We start from the raw sequence: 13608 nt of genomic DNA, 5'->3' as shown, positions 1-13608 counted from the left end.
AATTACTTTGATAGTGTCCTTTCAGACAAGGCTAGATCACTCAATAGGTTGCAATAAAGGAGGACCTTAACATAAGTCTGACTCAAACAAGTGTCATTTCTCCCTATGGAACCAGCCTTGAGAAGCTCAACTTTAACAGTGAAGGTATTGACAGACTTAACCAACCTGCGGAGGAGTTGGGGGGCAGCAGCTGTAGAGCTAGGATGCCCTGTCGCACCATGCTGACCAGCCCGACGTCTGCAGTCACCATGGAAACACCATGTTTCCTCACAGGCACCTCCTCCATGGTGATGTCACTGCCAAGCCCGGAGCACGGGATTGGCCCATCAGACTATCAGAGACAAATTGAATAATAATCAACTGAGATCAACCTGGAAATTATATCAAACATCTTCTAACAACATTTTCATAGTCATAATCTACTCCAGAGACATATACAGTACAGTCAGGTACAAAATTATTGGCACCCATGATAAAGATGAGCAAAAACACTACATAAAATAAATAATGCAAATACTGTACTACTGTATATTTTTGCTCCCAAAAATTGTGAAATTATATTATTTTGTACTAATACAATTCCTCAGAGAAATATATTTTGTTTAACAAGTAATAATAAAAAAAAATCTAAAAGATAGGGTAAAAATTATTGGACCTGTTTTCAATCCTCCGCAAAACAACCCTTGTGATGATAACGACACTGAGCCTTTTTCTAAAATGTTTTATGTGATGGAGACCACATTGGGAGGGACCTTACACCATTACTCCACACAGAACCTTCCCAGATGCTTGATATCCTTTGTCTGCACTTAAGGACTGCCCTCTTCAAATTTAAACCACAGGTTTTCAATTACTAGTCCGGAGACTGAGATGGCCATTGCAAAATGTTGATTTAGTGGTCAATTAAACCATTTCTTTGTGATTTTTGATAGGTGCTATGTTTTACAGTAGGCATGATGTCATTTTCTGAAGGTCAACAACCATTTGTCTCTTTTCAATTGTGAGTTCTTTGCCTTTTCCCAAGGTGATGATTATCAAAGTGATTTTACATGTGTATTACCTCATTTTTATACCCCAGTGAAACAGAAAGCCATAATACAGTTCCTTAAATACGACTAATAAAAATAAAAAAGTAGAATCTTAATGCAGATGTAATTTTGTTTGTTTATATTTATAAGAATCTTTAGGGTTGGCAATCATTTTGACCCCTATCTTTTTTAGATAATTATTTTTTTAAACCAGATCTCTTTCTCTTAGCATATATATATATATATATATATATATAAAATATACAATAATTTCCCCCCTCTTTTTGAGCATACAATATAGCTCTGCATTTGAATAATTTATTTTATACACTCTTTTTTGCTCATCTTTATCAAGGGTGCCAATAATTTTGGACCTGACTGTATTATACATATGTAATTATATGGTTCTGTTCTCGAGTAAAAAGATTGACGTATGACCTAAAAGGTATTGTAATAACCATATAGTACTGTAATAACCATGTGTCCTCTTGCCTGGTCGTGCTGCTGTTGAAGATGGCTGTGCTGCTGTTGAAGGACCTCTGCAATGTTGTTCTCCACTGATCGCAGCTGCTGGTAGACCTGGTGTAGGAACTGCACCAGGTCTGTACGATTCAGCTGACAACCCTGCACCAACACCTACAGTCAAAGCAGACACAACACAGTTTCTTTATAGGTGTGATGGAGTGGAAAGTGCTTCTAGTTTTCAGTAGTGATACACTTAACAATCACCTACATTGGCTCACATGACTAGAGTGTATTACTATAGTTCCCGTCCCCTTTAAAATCCATCTCCATCATGGGTAGCACATCTACCTGCACCGGTCTCTGGTTCAATCACCAAGTGGTATATAATTTTGATATGAATAATATGATCACCTGGTGTGTATTGAGCCCAATAATGGAGGAATAAGCCAGGATAGTGACAAAGATTTCCGGCTGGAAAACAAGATCTGTGCCTGGAACATTGAAGGGTCGGACCAGTCCAGCTAAGCATCGTGACAAGGCATGGAATACCTCATCAAATATCATCTCCCCCGTGCTGTCATCCTGTGAACAGAAGGCAAAACTAACATGATGTACCTAACACACCAAACAACACATCATGAGGAGGATCTGCTCTTGGCAGTCGACCAAAATAGCCATAGCATAAAAGTGTGATATGTTACACGATTTTCATAAAGGATTATAAACTTCCTCCTGCCGTCAAAAAGAAAAGCATCCCTTCATAGATTCCCATAGATGCTTGTAAAATAGTCCTATTGCACACATTGTCCAACAAGCGGGGTTCAAATCCAGGTCTCCTGCATGCCACTGCTTATAACGGCGTGCTTGTTTTCTAATGGAGCTCAGCGGTTCAGAGAACCACCTTCATTATAGGTTTTCCGTTAGGAAATTGTAGCGCCGGACAACAGGACCAGGAATATTTTTAATTTACTGGCCATTTGAGAAATTGACCAGAACCATATGCATTAGCTGCGTAACCCATTAGGGCGTCCACCTACGACGCTCAGAAATCACAATTAGATTATGGTCATTCAAATTCGCATTGTGGGCAGAGCGCGTGGCCATGGGCCTAGCTGATTATTGGGTTGCGGCTGTCAGTGAAAAGTAATTCAAATATGTGTGAACATAATAACATAACATGTTGAGACAAGAAGGGGAGGGGTGTGGAAAAGATTTTGGCTAGTCTCTCTCCAGAATGGCTCACCCGTCTCGCGCCAATTCTTAGCATTCATTGTTTAACTTTGTGAACGGTTTGCCCTTTGACTGTTCATTTTGATCAATTCCCCATTACATACAGTACCAGTCAAAAGTTGATACACCTATTCATTCAAGGGTTTTATTGTATTTAGACTATTTAATACATTGAAGAATAATAGTGAAGACGTCAAAACTATGAAATAACACATATGGAATCATGTAGTGAGTTAAAAAAAAAGTGTTAAACAAATGTACATATATTTTATATTTGAGATTCTTCAAAATAGCCACCCTTTGCCTTGATGACAGCTTTACACAACTCTTTCAACCAGCTTCACCTGGAATGCTTTTCCAACAGTCTTGAAGGAGTTCCCACATATGCTGAGCAATTGTTGGCTTCTTTTCCTTAACTCAATTGAGATGGTTTGGGATGAGTTGGACCATCTCAACTGGGTTGAGGTTGGGTGATTGTAGATGCCAGGTCATCTGATGTTGCACTCAATCACTCTCCGTCATGGTCAAATAGCCCTTACACAGCCTGGAGGTGTGTTTTGGGTCAGATGGGATTGCGTATCGCTGCAGAATGCTGTGGTAGCGATACTGGTTAAGTGTGCCTTGAATTATAAATAAATCACAGACAGTGTCACCAGCAAAGCACCCCCACACCATCACTCCTCCTCCATGCTTCACGGTGGGAACCACACTTGTAGCGATCATCCGTTCACCTACTCTGCGTCTCACAAAGACACAGCGGTTGGAACCAAAAATCTCAAATTTGGACTCATCAGACCAAAGGACAGATTTCCACCAGTCTAATGTCCATCGCTCAGGTTTCTTGGCCCACGCAAGTCTATTCTTGTAATTGGTGTCCTTTAGTATTGGGTGGTTTCTTTGCAGCAATTCAACCATGTAGGCCTGATTCATACAGTCTCCTCTGAAAAGTTGATGTTGAGAGGGGTTTGCTCTTGAACTCGGTGACGCATTTATTTGGTCTGAAATCTGAGGTGCAGTTAACTCTAATGAACTTATCATCTGTAGCAGAGGTAACCCTGGGTCTTCCTTTCCTGTGGTGGTCCTCATGAGAGCCAGTTTCATCATAGCGCTTGATGGTTTTTGAGACTGCACTTGAAGAAACCTTCAAAGTTCTTGAAATTTTCCAGATTGACTGACCTTAATGTCTTAATGTAATGATGGACTGTTGTTTCTCTTTGCTTATTTGAGCTGTTCTTGCCATAATATGGACTTGGTCTTTTACCAAATAGGGCTATCTTCTGTATACCACCACTACCTTGTCACAACACAACTGATTGGCTCAAACTCATAAAGGAAAGAAATTCCACATATTAACACGGCACACCTGTTAACTGAAATACATTCATGAAGCTGGTTGAGAGAATGCCAAGAGTGTGCAAAGCTGTCATCAAGGCAAAGGGTGGCTACTTTGAAGAATCTCAAATATAAAATATATTGTGATTTGTTTAACACTTTTTTGGTTACTACATAATTCCATATGTGTTATTTCATAGTTTTACTGTATTAACTATTATTCTACAAATGTAGAAAATAGTCCAAACAAATAAAGACAAACCCTGGAATGAGTAGCTGTGTCCAAACTTTTGACTGGTACTGTATGTCACCAGCAGTACATATGTAATTGGGAATTGATAAATAGAGTAGCTCAACACCTACAGAAAGGGAGGCAGACAGGCTGAGTAGAGAGGAATGCAATTGAAAGAACCTGAATTTATCATATTATTTTCTACCATTTCTATTTGTCAGCTTTATGTATTTGGACTTAATTGACAATTAAGTTACATGCCTACTGCTGCATTAGCCTATAGGCTATGAGTTCCATGCGCTAATTTCTTTAGCCGCCAATGGATCATGGTGTGTTAACGTGTCCATGTGGCAGAGGCTGGTGCTCTCGCAATAGTTGAATTTTAACTTTTAGATCTATAACATTTTTATGATTAACCACGTGACAATGATTTTAAGAAACAAAAATGTTTTTATTAAAATGAAAAACTCTTCCATGGAAATGCACATATGAAAATCATTACTGGCACACAGATGGGTACAAATGGTTGGATAAATTGTAAGCTACCCCAAACTTGAAACTCACGCACCTATGAAGTCTTTATAAAATAATTGCCTCCACGTTTCCATGGTTGGATTTGTCTGTAGACTACTTTGAAGCAAGGTAAGACACACCTCATAATATGATGTAAAACATTCAGGTTTGAAACAATTAAGTAGGTCTATGTTTTCAAAATGCATACTGCCTCCAGCTCATATTGTAAAGTGGTGGTGATGCACTGATAGTCTGTTGCCTGTACTTGAATGTGAGGCGCGCTTCAATTAGGCTAAAGATAGTAGGCCTAGCTCTTTTTAATCGTGCACAAACCGATTTTACCACACGATGGCGTTTAGAATTGTTGCGCAATGAATGGGCTTACAAAAGCCAGCTGAGGAGCTGTAGGAGAAATCCCGCTCAAAATAGGCTCTGTATGTTGAATGTTTGTGATAGTTGTGTTGGATAATTAAGATGGGCTACATGATGATTAACGAAAATATACACAGCAATTTAATTCCACTATATTATGCAAATTAACCCAGACAAATAAGCATGACGGTATTGATGCATTTCCATCAACTGGTATTTCCAACTATGAACAACTGGTATTTCCAACCTGGTCATTTTGGCCAACCACAGTTTTATAAAAATGCTTTTCATTTTTTTTTTTGTGGGGGTACAAAAGCCGGCAATTGCGGACTAATGGAAAACCTGCTCCATTAGGTATCTGTTTTAACCCAAGTAGCCTAGATTGTGTTTAGTAGCCTAGTTTGTAACTTGTTGAAGAAGCCTCTTACTCACCACGATCCCAGTGGAGGGGCTGAGGTCCAGCTCGATGATGAAGCGGTACCTGCGGGCCAGGAAGGTGACCCGAGTGGAAGGTACCAGCAGGTAGGGTATGGTGGAGGGGGGAAAGTCTGGCTGCCATCCCTTCGGCAAGATGCTGAGCAGGTCCAGCTCATTCTCAGAGTTCAGCTGCACAGTAGGTGGAACCACAACAATCCTCATCAACAACAACCCAACGGATATATGGTCATTGAGCAGATGCTAAGTTTCATCAAAAGCAACTTGAAGTGACACATCGATTCAGTATATATGGACCATGCGGGAACATCAGTACATCATAACTATAAAAATAGTGATTCAACCATCTCCTCTGGGCTGGTCCCAGATCTATTTATGCTGTTTTTCCAACCCCTATGGTCGTGGTCATTGACGAGACAGCACAACAGATCTAGGAGCAGGCTACATCTCCTCCAGTAGAGCTAATTAACCCACCAGTTCAGACTTTGGGGCTGGCCAGATGACCTGGTTAAGCTTGCCCAGGAACCAGGCCAGACGTACATTCCGTGAGATACGGTACTCCTCCTTCATCAGCAGGTACACCTGGTCTGCCTCCTCCACCTGAAGAAAGAGAATATTCAAACATATAGTATTCTCCCGAAAGGAATGACAGAGCCTGATCACCCAAGCAGGTTTCTGCAAATATCTTGATTAACTTTTCTAATGGGTACTGATGTCGCAGACTGCATCTGCAAAGGAAGGACTATCCTGTCACTGTACCTTTTGTTCAATATTGTCTTAGCAAGAAGATACACTTTATTTATGTCCGTAAGCAAGGCTTTACCACAATACATTGACAACATTAAACATTTAGCATATTCTGGGTGTAAAGTATCATATGCCATTACGCTGTGTGACATCATTGCAAAGCTTAATGAGCAGCATTCTGATCCCAATTTGACTCATGGGATTCACGGCATGACACTGGCAAAACAACTTGGCTATAGCTAAATATGAGCTGTATGGCCTGTCATATGCTGTATTTTACAGCATATGTAACGTTGCAGTATCTTTGGTATGCTCAGTTCAGACGCGAGCGCTTTGCTACACGCCAACTAAAATTAGCGTTGCTCTGCTAGCTGTTTTGCTTGGCGAAGTTAGCTATAGCTAGCATAACAAGCTATAGCTAGCGCTAGTAACAGGTCAGGGCTACAAAACCATGAACCTCAGTAAATTACCTCATTGTCCTGTCTCTCTGCCATGCCTTGTATGGCATAACTAGCAGGTTCTGTGAAAGCTCCGAGGATATTTTCAGGCCCTGGCTGACATATAACGACTTGTTCAGTTCGTTTTCATGCACGATTGCTGGCTAACGTTGTATTTTGTTTATTTGGTTAAGAAGCACGTGACCTGGATGCTCGCACACTAGTCTTTCCGCCGGAACAACACAGCTAGACTTCGAAGGTTTTGTAGTTCTATTTTATTTTGATTCCGATATGACCAGCTTTCTGAAAATAATGCGTGCAGATAAGCGTTATAGCATATATTATTGAATATTTCACGGCATGATGACTCAAAGACAGGATTATGTGGCGACTTCAGTATAAAGGTGTGGAACATACAGCAAAATTATTCTCAACGGAACATGCGCACTGTTGCGCTCATTGTTTACTTCCGGTTAAGATTCTTTTTTTTTTTTTTAGCTGGCTAGCTAGTTACCATAACGAGAGGCGGATAAAATGCAGGTAAAGTGCGTTTTCTACAACAAATGTTAAATTCCTAAGCAGTCAGTTGTTTGAAATTAAATCCATTGAATAAAAATCACCATCGCAGGTTAAATATTTCGTTTGATTCAGCTCACATTATCCAATTACTCTGCTACTTTAGGTAAAAAGGTAACGTTAGTTAGCTAATCAAATGTCTCTTTAATTGTTTATATCAAGCAACGGGAAGAAAAATTACTGGAAGCATCCGTGGAATCCCTTATTTCCCGCGTGGCTCATCTAAAAAACGCTCTTCACAGTTTCATCTACAAGTTGGAAAACGAGTATGAACGACTGACATGGTAACTTAAGTGACGAGCTAACTTTAGACAGCATTGCGCATGCAACACTTTCAAATGATGAGTTAGTTAGCCAACTCTCGAGAACCCAAGCCCATACACCCATTGGGTTCTCTTTCAAACAAATTTCCACCGCGTGGTGTGTATAAATGCTGAGTTTGGAGAAAGCGAACTAAGGTCCTAGTGTTGCTTTTGGAATTACATCACTTAAACCAATATGTAAGAATGTAAGACTTGGCTAGCTAACGAGCTATTTGGATAAATACATGTCATTGAAAGTGAATATACTCTTCTAGCTAATTCACGAAGTTGTTGTGTCTCTAATTGAACAACTTGGACAACAGGCCCTCAGTGTTGGACAACTTTGCCCTCCTGTCCGGTCAGTTGAATACCATCAATAAACTGTTGAGGAATGAGAAGACACCATCTTTCCGTCAGCAGGTCATCATCCCCCTTCTGCTGTCTCCAGACAGGGATGAGGAACTAGCTGTGAGTATATTTTCTGTGGATACGGATTAGCCTGATTAAACCAGACTGAATACTGTGTTCACTAAGTGAAACAATGGTGAGAATAGTATTGATTCTGGTTTAACCAGGCTAGAGGAGGATGACTTTACAGATACCATTACCCTAGTCTTTGCTTACATCCATACACACTGCGCCCACTCTCCAGAAACTGACAGAGCAGCGTGTGCCTGTGTTCAGCCATGAGATTGTGCCAGATCACCTGCGCACCAAGCCTGATCCTGAGGTGGAGGAGCAGGAGAAACAGCTGAGTGCAGAAGCTGCCCGGATAGGACCTGAGGTGGCACAGGTAAACAGACATGGTCTTTATCTAAACACACAAGTTCTTTATGGCAGCTGTGTGAGGAGAGTAGGTCCCTGGTTCACATAAGGCAACCTGTATCCTTTTCTTACTACTGAGTGAAGTTGTACATCCACCATTTGTTGGAAAGGACAATACGACAAGAAAATATTGAGGCCACTTCAAGCAAGTGTGACGGGCCTCAATATGCTTGCTTAGCAGCTTCACTTCGTCTCGGTACAGTGCCGTACAACAGCTCATACCAGAGTCATCTGCCCGCTTGACAATGCTGTTAGTCAGTTGTACCACTGAAAATGTACCAATTTGGCGAAGCAAGTGGATACATTTCAAGCTGTGGAGTGAGCTTACAGTACAATACATTTATTACATAATGTCATGTAATGCACATTGTAACCTTTTTATCCCACAACTGTATTTGGAAGCAATGAGTAACAAAATAATCCCTTGTTTCTCCCACAACAGAAACAAATCCAGACACTGAATAAGCTATGCTCAAATCTACTGGAGAAACTGAACAATCCTCGCGATGACAGGGATGCAGAAAGTGCAGGTACACTGATTGAACCAAGATAACTTTTTTTTTACCTGAACATTTAAACAAGCTAACCTAAGAACTGTGTTACGGAGTTGCTATTGATGCTAATGTACTCAATGTACACACTGTCTAACCAAAGATCCATGTTATGGAGTTGATACTTATGCACGCTACTCTCTGTTTCAGCTATACGGCAAAACAAACCATCATTCAACACCGCTGACACCAATGCACTGGTGGCAGCGGTGGGCTTTGGCAAGGGGCTTTCGAAGTGCAGGCCCCCTGGGCCCGTTGCCCCTGGTCACCCAGGACAAGGACCCATGATGAGTGGAGGTCCCACCTTACAGCAAGTTACCATTGGTGGGGGTTCAGGACAGCAGCAAGGCATGGGGCCTGGTGCTCCTCAGGGACAGGCAGGTATGATGCGCCTGAATATCATCATCTGGCTTTGCTATACTTTAAAGTCTTGTATTCATTTGAAGGCCCTTAATCAAGGTTATATAGACTTGTATAATAAAGGCAGTTGGTTGCTCAGACACAGATTATACCTAGTCCTGGACTAAAAATAACTAAATAGAGATCTTGGCTTAACGTGCATCTGGGGACCTGGCCCTAAAGGCATTGATCAAAGGACTGCTCTGTAACTGACCTTTTTATTATTATTACTTTTTCTTTTTTTTTCAGGGAAAATGCCAAGCAACATCAAGACAAACATCAAGGCTGCCTCCTCAATGCATCCTTACAACCGATAAGATTCTCTCTATCCAATACTGATAAAGTATTCAGGATGATGAGACAGTGTCGTAAAGCAATGACAATTTTCATATTGATATATGCTGTGTTTTATCTTTTGATTAAATAAATCCATTTGAAAAGAAGGCATCATACAGTGTTGGTGAATGTAGTGAAACAGATATATGTGCTTCAATTTGTGAACACTAGATGGCATGGTCTTCCCATTTATATTCGAGGGACAAGACATTTTGCGAACTTGGTAATTGTCGCAGGAGAATCTAAAAGAAGATTTGATATTAATAATGAATAAAAGGAATATTAGCTCTTCATTTTCCGATTTACCTTTATCCAGATAACCCACAATGTTAATTTATCACACAAAGAAAATGTGTTATCACAGACATGGTGAGTTATGTCTTTCAAAATATATAACACAAGTGTGGAGTTTAGTGTCACCAAGAGAACAGGCATTATATTTCAGACCTTATATTTGAACTGCTTCACCATGTTGTCCGTCCAGTCTTTTGAACCCTCACACCGCTTCCTATCCCTCCCTACACTCTGCCTACATTGTGGCCGTTATGAATAATGTAGGGCCGGTGAGAGTAATGCAGCTGGACATTGCACTGCCTGGCCTGATAACGTCAAAGTCGTTAAGGGAGGAGATGAGAAAGTTGACGCTGACGTGTGGGGGAGGCCTCTGTGCCCCACCGTGGTCTGTCCACTCTAATCCCTATCCCACCTCCCGCTGGGCGGGCGACACCACGGCGCAGGCACAATGACCGCTGTGGCTGTCACCAGATACGACACAGGTCGCTGGGTGACCTACATACAAACACGCAGTGACATACACACACATACACCCTCTGTCCTACACACACATACGCCTTCTGTCCTCTGCCGGGCCGCCGTCTCGCTGTGTCATCCACCATGCCCTGGTATGAGAGGAGCGTCTGCTGAGACAGCTAGAAGATGCACAGGTTCAGATTGTCTATAGATGTCTTAAAAACAATAGGCTTCATAGCCAGTAGAATGTCCATCTGCCTATGTCCTATTGACCTACCTCTGAGAAAGACCTCTGAACAGGTTATTTTGCTACTCTTTATATTAAGGAAAATTAGGGCTGCAATTCTTGATTCAATAAAGAAAATGTTTCCGGTTGACGTGAGGCTATTGTAAAATGACACAGTGCCTTCAGAAAGTATTCACACCCCTTGACTTTTTCCCAGAATTTGTGTTACAGCTTCAATTGATTAAATTGTTATCTGTTACTGGCCTACATACTACCCCATAATGTCAAAGTGGAATTATGTTTTTAGAAATGTTTACAAATTAATAAAAATGAGAAGCTGAAATTGAGTCAATAGATATTTAACCCCTTTGTTATGGCAAGCTTACATAAGTTCTTGAGTAAAAAAAAAAAATGTGATTAACAAGTCACATACGTTGCATGGACTCACTGTGTTCAATAATCGTGTTTAACATGATTTTTGAATAACTACCTCTGTGCCCTACACATACAATTATATTTAAACTCCCTCAGTCAAGCAGTGAATTTCAAACACAGATTCAACCACAAAGAACAGTGAGGTTTTGCAATGCCTTGGAAAGAAGGGCAGCTATTGGTAGATGGGTAAAATTTGAAAAAGAACAGACATTGAATATCCCTTTAAGCATGGTGAAAATTTTTTTTAAATGGTGAAGTTATTAATTACACTTTGGTTGGTGTATCAATACACCAGTCACTACAAATATGCAGGCATCCTTCCTAACTCAGTTGCTGGAGAGGAAGGAAACCACTCAGGGATTTCACCATGATGGCTATGGGTATGCCTGTCATTGGCAAGGACTAGGGAGTCTTTTATCGTAAAAAAAGTAACTGAATAAAGCTAAGCACCTGCAAAATCCTAGAAGAAAACATGGTTCAGTCTGCTTTCCAACAGACACTGGGAGACAAATTCACTTTTTAACAGGGCAATAACCCAAAACACAAGGCCAAATATACACTAAAGTTGCTTACCAAGGCGACGTTGAATGTTCCTGAGTGGCCTAGTTACCGTTTTGAGTTAAATCAGCTTGAAAATCTATGGCATGACTTAAAACTGGCTTTATAGCATTGTACATCAACCAACTTGACAAAGGTATGAATACTTTCTGAAGGCACTGTATGTTGCACTTTCTCTTCTTTTCTTTACCCCTCCCCCCTTTTTAAATCCTTGGGAAGCGTGGTGATAAAGAAGCAGGTTGGGGGTTGGGCTGACCTCTACGCACATTCAATTAGAACTTACTGGAAGATAATATGTGAATAGATTAATTGTCCTACTAAATATTTAGTTAATAATGTGTATAGAACATTTGTCACGAGATGAATTGCAAGGTGTACCAGAAGTGCCTTCCTTTGATAAATAAGCAGTGAACTGGTCTTGTGGTGAATTTAGAGAGAGGCTGCATTGTTCTTATCATTCTCCTATTAATTTGTTGGGGTTTCATTTAAAGTCTTATGTTTCCTCTCATTCACATACTCCATGTGATTCAGAATCATCATCAGAACACGTTTTACAGCTTGATTCTTATCTAAAATGATCAGGTGAGATCTGGAAATTATTTTTAAGTGTTTTACCTTTTCTAGGATACAATGAGCTTCAGGACATCACTGAATGGCACTTAACAGTAGCCTGTTCTCTCTAGTACTGTAGAGCTAATGTAAATCAGTCAGGCCATATCCCTTTGGAGTAGTCTGCCCTAACTGACCATAAGGGGTCAGCGGTGTTTCACAACAGAATCGGGCAACGTTCTACAACCTACAGTAGTTCCTTCAGTCTTTAAAGTGCAAGTTCATGGTCCAGATGTACACTCTGATAGAGATATTTTAGAGTTCGTGTTGCCTTTTCTCTGACAATTATCATGACACTTACATATTTTAATTCGGTGATAATTGCATATTTTTCTCCCTGAGTTTTGTGCATAAATATATACAGACACAAATAGAGCATCTCTCCTACAGACTAAATGAGGGGTATGAGACATTCTGTGGTATGATACTTGGGACGGCAGGGAAACTCAATGTGACAGCTTCCTACCCATCCAAGTTCCTCTAAAAATCACAGTGTCCCCAAAAAACACCTTTGTAGATACGAAGGCATTTTTGTTGCCTTACAACCTGGAATTAAAATGGATTTTGGGAGTTTGTATAATTTGATTTACACAACACGCCTACCACTTTGAAGATGCAAAATATTTTTTATGTGAAACAAACAAGAAATAAGATATTTTTTTAAACAAAAACTTGAGAGTGCATAACTATTCACCCCCCCCTAAGTCAATACTTTGTACAGCACCTTTTGCAGCAATTACAGCTGCAATTATCTTGTGTTATGTCTCTATAAGATTGGCACATCCAGCCACTGGGATTTTTGCCCATTCTTCAAGGCAAAACTGCTCCAGCTCCTTCAAGTTGGATGGGTTCCGCTGTTGTACAGCAATCTTTAAGTAATACCACAGATTCTCAATTGGATTGAGGTCTGGGCTTTGACTAGGCCATTCCAAGACATTTAAATGTTTCCCCTTAAACCACTCAAGTGTTGCTTTAGCAGTATGCTTAGGGTCATTGTCCTGCTGGAAGGTGAACCTCCGTCCCGGTCTCAAATCTCTGGAAGACAAACAGGTTTCCCTCAAGAATTTCCCTGTATTTAGCGCCATCCTTCATTCCTTCAATTCTGACCAGTTTCCCAGTCCCTGCCGATGAAAAACATGCCCACAGCATGATGCTGCCACCACCGTGCTTCACTGTGGGGATGGTATTCTCAGGGTGATGAGAGGTGTTGGGTTTATGCCAGAGATAGCATTTTCCTTGATGGTCAAAAA

The 13608-nt window shown here is 40.6% G+C and overlaps 2 protein-coding genes across 5 annotated transcripts in view; one reads left to right on the top strand and one right to left on the bottom strand.

Moving 5' to 3' along the window:
- Positions 1-7018, bottom strand: part of LOC112249907 (SZT2 subunit of KICSTOR complex) — a 151871-nt gene extending 144853 nt beyond the window's left edge. For all 4 annotated transcript variants that reach the window (XM_024419663.2, XM_042320730.1, XM_024419672.2 and 1 more), the window contains exons 1-6: positions 6825-7018; positions 6082-6207; positions 5605-5778; positions 1905-2075; positions 1521-1664; positions 166-331 (exon numbers count right to left, since the gene is read on the bottom strand). In XM_024419663.2, the coding sequence (XP_024275431.1) occupies positions 166-331; positions 1521-1664; positions 1905-2075; positions 5605-5778; positions 6082-6207; positions 6825-6848 (805 nt within the window). In that variant the 5' untranslated portion in view covers positions 6849-7018. The remainder of the gene's footprint in view (positions 1-165; positions 332-1520; positions 1665-1904; positions 2076-5604; positions 5779-6081; positions 6208-6824) is intronic.
- Positions 7019-7185: 167 nt separating this feature from the next.
- On the top strand, positions 7186-9894 carry LOC112249937 (mediator of RNA polymerase II transcription subunit 8). Its single transcript, XM_024419685.2, has 7 exons — positions 7186-7331; positions 7530-7651; positions 7993-8137; positions 8322-8462; positions 8937-9024; positions 9196-9426; positions 9694-9894. The coding sequence occupies exons 1-7, from the start codon at positions 7326-7328 to the stop codon at positions 9759-9761; spliced, it is 801 nt and encodes a 266-aa protein (XP_024275453.1). The 5' UTR covers positions 7186-7325; the 3' UTR covers positions 9762-9894.
- The last annotated feature ends 3714 nt before the right edge of the window (positions 9895-13608 follow it).

Source organism: Oncorhynchus tshawytscha, linkage group LG01 (assembly GCF_018296145.1).
Source record: "Oncorhynchus tshawytscha isolate Ot180627B linkage group LG01, Otsh_v2.0, whole genome shotgun sequence".
Taxonomy (NCBI): Eukaryota; Metazoa; Chordata; class Actinopteri; order Salmoniformes; family Salmonidae; genus Oncorhynchus; species Oncorhynchus tshawytscha.
Note: the sequence above shows the minus strand (reverse complement) of the source record. Positions and strands in the feature narration are given on the sequence as shown.

Excerpts from the sequence above, each read along its gene's own strand:
- LOC112249937 (XM_024419685.2), top strand. Across the intron at positions 7,652-7,992 it reads GAGTATGAACGACTGACATG|GCCCTCAGTGTTGGACAACT; the intron begins GTAACTTAAGTG and ends CTTGGACAACAG. Across the intron at positions 9,025-9,195 it reads CAGGGATGCAGAAAGTGCAG|CTATACGGCAAAACAAACCA; the intron begins GTACACTGATTG and ends TCTCTGTTTCAG.